Source organism: Hibiscus syriacus, unplaced genomic scaffold (assembly GCF_006381635.1).
Source record: "Hibiscus syriacus cultivar Baekdansim isolate YM2019G1 unplaced genomic scaffold, ASM638163v2 tig00110209_pilon, whole genome shotgun sequence".
Classification (NCBI taxonomy): domain Eukaryota; kingdom Viridiplantae; phylum Streptophyta; class Magnoliopsida; order Malvales; family Malvaceae; genus Hibiscus; species Hibiscus syriacus.
In genome coordinates, this window is record NW_024062628.1 from 1618749 (window position 1) to 1625416 (window position 6668).

At 36.9% G+C, this 6668-nt stretch overlaps 1 protein-coding gene and 1 non-coding gene across 2 annotated transcripts; both read right to left on the reverse strand.

Annotated features, from left to right (window-relative positions):
* Positions 1–254: 254 nt before the first annotated feature.
* Positions 255–327, reverse strand: TRNAE-UUC. The gene has a single exon. It is a non-coding gene; the product is annotated as a tRNA-Glu (tRNA).
* An 814-nt stretch (positions 328–1141) lies between these two features.
* Positions 1142–6602, reverse strand: LOC120113536 (kinesin-like protein KIN-7F). Its single transcript, XM_039134668.1, has 12 exons — positions 6389–6602; positions 5904–5993; positions 5712–5812; positions 5527–5640; positions 5352–5433; positions 5193–5260; positions 5047–5112; positions 4773–4897; positions 4332–4668; positions 2642–4027; positions 2072–2334; positions 1142–1515 (listed from the first exon to the last, which is right to left on the reverse strand). The coding sequence occupies exons 1-12, from the start codon at positions 6573–6575 to the stop codon at positions 1197–1199; spliced, it is 3138 nt and encodes a 1045-aa protein (XP_038990599.1). The 5' UTR covers positions 6576–6602; the 3' UTR covers positions 1142–1196.
* Between the last annotated feature and the right edge of the window lie 66 nt (positions 6603–6668).

Sequence of the window (6668 nt, forward strand, 5' to 3'; positions counted from 1 at the left end):
TAACATATTCAACTTGTCCTCTGTTCGAATATAAATGAACATAAATAAACAAACACAAATAAACATATAATCGAACGTTCACGAACGTAAAATTTTGTTCATGTTAGTTCATTTAATAAATAAACAAACATAAACGAACTTCCCTCCGCACGGTTCATGAACGTTCAGTTCATTTACAGGTCTAGCAACAGACCTAGCATTAGTCACACGTAAGTTTGTAATTAAATTATATAACAAGGTTTTAATATAAAAATTTCCGTTGCCGAGATTAGAACCCGGGTCTTTCGGGTGAAAGCCAAATATCCTGACCAACTAGACTACAATGGATTGTTGGCATAAGCTTTCTAAAAACTTTCAATTGTCATTATCAAATAAGTAGGGCCTGTCTACTATGTGCTTTCTGGTTGTCTAATTCAGTTATGGTATTTACTATACAAAAATTGTGGATTCAGTTCCTATAGTTCAATTTGTCATCATTTTTTTTGAATTTATTACATCTTTCGCCACTCCAAATAGTTATATATTTCTGTTAAAATGTTGGAGTAGATTTTTATCTTAAAAATACTTGTTTCAACACAAACAAATCTTATTTTAACCAAAATTGTTAATTATTTAGATTAATCAGCCCATGACTATTTATATATAAAATCATGGCAAATAAAGTAAATGAACCAAATTCCGAATTAGAGCATAGAAAAGTGACTGAAACCAGGGTTATGATATTTTTCCAAGTGTCATTTTATAAGTTTCAGCTTAACACATTTAGTAGATGGCTTTTTGTCGAAACTTTACATTCTTAGATCATCAATGGTGCATGATGAGGGGACTGATGGTGCAGCTGAAATTACAGGGCTTCGTTTGTTATATGAATATGGTCCACTAAAACAGGCCTATCCAAGGTGTTATTCAGTCAACGTACAACGTGCTGCAGTGGAAGCAACTGTTGCAGAAGCAACCTACTTGATTTCAGTGATGTTCATCATGTATCAAGGCCATTATTTTATGCTTGGCAGTCGACGGTCAACACATAAAAGACAACAATTAATAATAAAATATTTTTTTTATATATTACAAATTGAATCTATTACTAAAATTCTGGTCAACTTCGGATTTTATATTAAGAGTTAGAAAGAATTGAGAAGATTTCAGCAAACATGACAATGTATGAACCTAGATAGTGTTGTTCTCTACCTTTTCTATAACAAAGGAGGAAGGACGTTGTTCCATCTGGTGGATCTTCGGGTTCTGGATTGGGGCAAGATGCTGAGTCCGACTACCTCCTTGGGTGCTTGACCCGATTCCAAAAACCCCAGCAACTTCGACACTAGAGCTGCACTCTCTTTCACATGTCCCATGTCCCGCGACTTTGACCATATAAGTTGCGACAGTTGTACGCTCCTTTGCTTGGTGTTTAACCCAATTCCCCACTGCTTGTACACTTCCTCTTTCTGCTTCTTCGACAACTTCTGTATTTGCTTGCACAACATTTTCCTCTCACGTATCAAATCCTTTGCACTGCCAACCACAAAAGTAATAATTCGTTTCAATTCAATCGGGTCTAAAGCTTCCTTATTTCTAGCCTGCATATACCTGTGGCTCAGACTTGCCCAAGGCTTACTTCTGGTTTTAAAATTTAGATGTCTTAAGGTTCAGATGATTTTAGGTTTAAATCATTTCAATCTGAATTTGAGGCTCAATTTAGATTGGATTATTATTTTGGGTTGTCATTTCAGATTTGACCCATTTTTCATTTTGGTTTGTGGCTCCATTTTAAATATGGTCATTATAGATATTGATCGGTTCGGATCATGTCTTCAACTTGTTTACAGTTTAGGTTTGAAGATTGGTTTTTCAGGTCGGGTCATTATGATTGCAAGTGGTTTTGAGTTTTGGTCATTTCAGATAATTTGTTTGGGCCATTTTTTAATAAATCAGTTTGGATTTGGGTTGGGGATATTCAAACGTTTTATGATTAAATCGGGTATAAGGTTCGAATTGGTGATATATATATATTTTTGCTGAGGAATTAGAATTAACAAGTACGGTTCAACTAAAGAAATCTTAAATTCACCTTGAAGCTGTTGTGTCAAATGTAGTATCTTTGAAACCTTTGCTTCCCAATGGCATGGAGTTCTTTAGAAAAGACAATCTTCTGAACTCTACCTCCATATAAATAGAATCAGAAGGGTCACCTTTGAAAAGCATGATGAAATAGGTTCTATGGATTAATGGTACATTGCATGCATCCCAAAGTTCAATTATCTTTTTCTGCAAATTCTCGAATTCAGCGGGCCAACTATCATGCAGTTTCACGGCATTCTCGGTTTCAGGTGCCTAGCATCCATAATCATTCGAACGGAAAATGTCAGTAGCCAATAATCACCAGCTAGAGATATGTGAAAAATGTATCATACTAGGTCTTATTTTACTTTTTGGGATCATGAAGAGTTGCTTGAGTACCAAGAATGCTGTATTATCATTCATGCACATGTATTCATTTTTAAAGAACATAACTTATGGGAACATAACTCATATCAGCAGAAGTTGATATAATGTAAGCAATGAAATTCTAACAGGTAATATAAAGGATGCATTTCATGTGAGAAATAAGAAAAATGAAGAAAGGAATGAGGTTCATCACCGGATCCTCATCATTTTGTTTTTCGGGTAGCCGTTTTGTCACACTGCTACATTCAGAAAAATCAGTGGACACGGAAGTTCTTCTCATAGAACTATTACCATATAACTTCCATGGCCGAGGAGCAAAACTGGCTTCACTACAATTGTCTTCCCCATCTATATCTTTCACGCTTTGTGCTTCCCCACAGCCGCTGCTAAATGAATTTTGAGAATGACCTCTGGACATCTTTCCATTTCTGTTGTCGCCTTTCAGTCCAGAAAGCTTACAGGAGAGGGCTTTTTCCCTTTGAAACAAGTCCTTTTCAACTGATGTGGAAGGATGCGTGCTTTCATTATGTTGTGGGTTCTTAAAGTCAGGTGAAGATGGCACGGTTGTAATAATCCCCCTGCAGCTTTTGCATCTGCTCAAGGTAGGGCTACCAGAAATAGTACTTCCATCTAATGCAGAAGGCGAATCGCCCAAAGTGACTAGAAATTTGATGGTCTTGTGCAACTCCTGTATTTTTTGTTTCAGTGCCTCGCAAGTTTCATCTTTATTAACATGACATGATTGCAAATCTTCCTTTTGAGGGGATGATACTACATTTTCTTTCATGGTTATAGTCATGTCTAACTTTCCTTGATTTTCATCAGGATTACAGTAGAATCCATCACCTTCCTGCTTCTCAATACTTGCCTCTGTCCCAGTTAATTTTACTTGATTTTCATCAGGATTACAGTAGAAGCCATCGCCTTCCTGCTTCTCAATACGTGACTCTGTCCCAGTTAATTTTCCTTCTATATCCTCAGCAGCAGTGAGGGATACTTTTTCTTCCTCATCCGCAGGAATAACTGATAAATTATCTGCTTCTATTTCCTTGATGACGGATTCCGTCATGGCTGGTTTCCCTTCCTGTTCCTCGGGACCAATTGGTAATTCATCAGTGTTGACAGTTAATTTTCCTTCATTGATCTCAGGAATCAAAGAGCAAACATCAGCTTTTTCATTCAGCTTAATGTTCGACTCTTCAAATTCAATGCATCGAACTTCCTTGCAGTTATCTTCAAATTCTTCATCCATTTTTAGAGCAACCTCCTTGTAGTCGTTGCCTGCTTCAGGTTCAGCCAACATTAGAGTGTTTCTATGGAGATGACGTTCCTCTTCATAGATCTCTAGAGGTAGAGGTTCCAGATATTGGGTGTTGGTCATAGGCACTCTTGGTGCAACAGTATCCATATGCTTGCAGTAATCAACCGTACAGGGAGCATTGATCACTTCTGATGAATTTGATGATGAATAGTTGGCACTCGTTAACATTTGAACTTCTCTAACTGAGAGTAGCAAATTCTCAACTCGCGATTGAGCAAGATCACGTTGCCGAGTCAATTCTTCTATCTCTTTGGCCATCTGTAGATTCTCCAAAGAAAAAAAAGCAAGATAAACATGAGTAAATCGCTTAACTGAGTGCATGCTGCAACTTGCAACTTGCAACTTGTTATCTTATTTTCCCAAGTTCTTTTTTTTTCTCTTTTGGATAATAGAAGTTGAACTTACAAATTCCCAAAACCACGTGCTGAATCCAAATAACAACAAACCTAGTGATAACTACAAAAGGCCCTGGTTTATACTGATATTTACTTTTAAATTTTCTTAGATGCGAGATATCATGCTTAAATGAATGGAAAATGGCTTTCTGAAGTCATGTAATCACCTGCTCAATGAGTAGCTCTTTCTCTCTCATCATACTAGCCGTATCAAGTTTGTTTGGTGTTGAGCCGACGCTCTTCATTTCGTTCTCCAGTCTAGCCAATTCTCTTTTCAATTGCTTTACCAATGCCTTATCTGACATAACTAAATTGACTTGTGCATTGGTTGTTACCTTTTTAGCACAGCTTGCAAATAAGAGAGTGTTTCTCGATTGTTCAACATGACTACGGTCAGGACTCATAGTGCAAATGATGGCTGTTCTGGCATTGCCTCCTAAGGCATTCTGAAGTATGCGCGTTAGCTTAGAATCCCTATAAGGTACATGGCTATTTCTTCCTTTGCTGCAAAATATATTGCCATGTAAATTGGCCATAAACGATATATGCTATGTTTATGAGTTATGGATATAGTCTCTATTATATTTGTGAAAAAGCAGTTATTCAACCTTAGTTTGCGAATCACAGTTCCAAGAGTTAATAAACTTCGATTTATGTGGCAGCCTTCTTTCAGTCTTGCACCAGCAGATAAGGTCTGAGAGGCACGCTCGCTTCCAGCTAAATCAATAAAATTCTGTATAAGAAAAACCAAGTTAGACTTTCCTTGTCGTCCAACTTCACTTACGATTTTAAATTTGAATAATGTTCTATCTCATTTCATCGATTCCCATCTGAAAAAAAGACAAGTACTTTTTCTTTTAAGAAAAGTTAGCAATTTTATACCACTGAAGCTGCAAGAACGCTTGAATTTCCGGCTTCAGCATAATCACGAGCAAAACTTTCAATTGTCTGCAAATTACATCATTGAACGCAGTTATAAGACTAGCACAGTATATATAAAGAAACTTTACTTAAGTAGGTATGCTTACCAGCCGCAAAATCTGATGTGATCTCGAGCTAGTTTCATTCAAAGCAGTCTCTCCTATCTGCCTTTGAGCTGCGCAAAAATATGCCAAAATGCATATAAAGTGTCATCCAGTGAAACAAAGAAAATGAGATAGACCAATGGTGTTTTATAAACACGTCACCTTCACAGATTGAAAGGAGCTCCTGAAGATGTTCCTTGTCTCTTAGAGTCTCCTCAGTTAGTCTCTCCACAACGGTTCCCCTCTGTTGAAGTGAAAACATCAAAACAGCGCTATAAAAAGTTTAATGCTCATGCAAAATGACGACCAGAAAGATAAACAAGGGGGAAATTTTGACCTCTGGATCATCTAGGAGTCTGAGTGGGGTACTATCCGAGCTAAGAAGGTCTCTCACAGCTTCATTATATATCTCCATGGCAGAGAATTTCACGAAAAATTCTCTTTCTTGATGCTAAGATATTGATCAGAGCAGAATGTCATTTCAATTCCACATAAGAGAGGTAATCCAAAATTTATCGTTACCCTTTCTATGTAGTCATATATATCCGCTACTGCATAATCAGTGACCCCCCTCATCGTATATGTCTTTCCACTGCTTGTTTGCCCATAAGCAAATATGCTCGCTGAATAAAATAAAAAATCAGTAAAAACATTTGCATTATTATAATGGTTAGAGGTACCCGGAAATATGGGAAAAGGAAGAAGATTACTTACAATTAATACCATTTAGTACTGAAACTGCTATGTCTTTAGCTGCTTCCTCGTACACTTGACTTGTAGGGCTGTCACAGTCAAATACTCTGTCTATTCACAATTGAAAAAGAGAGAATTACAATGATTAGAAGTCAATCTCAATTCCCAAAAAAGAAGAAGAATAATTGTTTGTGTCACAATCTAGTCCGACTTTAATCTTGTCATGAAAGCATAATCTGAAATTATCATTTTAAGTTTTTGAACCTCAAATACATCTCCACGAATTTTGACCCAACGTCCTCACACACATGAATCCACCCTACAATCTACATGACGGACACCAATTGTTTAACATTGACAAACTTACGAATACTCAAAATAAAGCAATTCCTAATTATGCCTTCACAACACGATGCAACGGGTCAGGCCTGGTGGTAACGTTTTAATATAAACACAATCAATCTTATTCACTATGTTACACAAGAGATGAAGAGGGAAATGCTTACCAAATGAGTAGGCAACAGGGAACATGGAACGTTCAGGCAAGCTGTTTTTGAAAACAATGGTGTCATTGTTAATGCATTCCCAATCAGATATACTGTTCCGTGCTCTCTCTTTATCGTTCAATGGCCTTAATCTAACGGAAACAAAAAATTTCTCTCCTTGTTCTTGAATTTCCGCTTCCTCATTCATTGTTCCCGTTTCTCTCTTACCCAACCCTTATATTTTTTATCTTTCTTTTTCACAAAGAAATCAACAAAGTTTGCTTGGTTTCAAGAGGAAAGC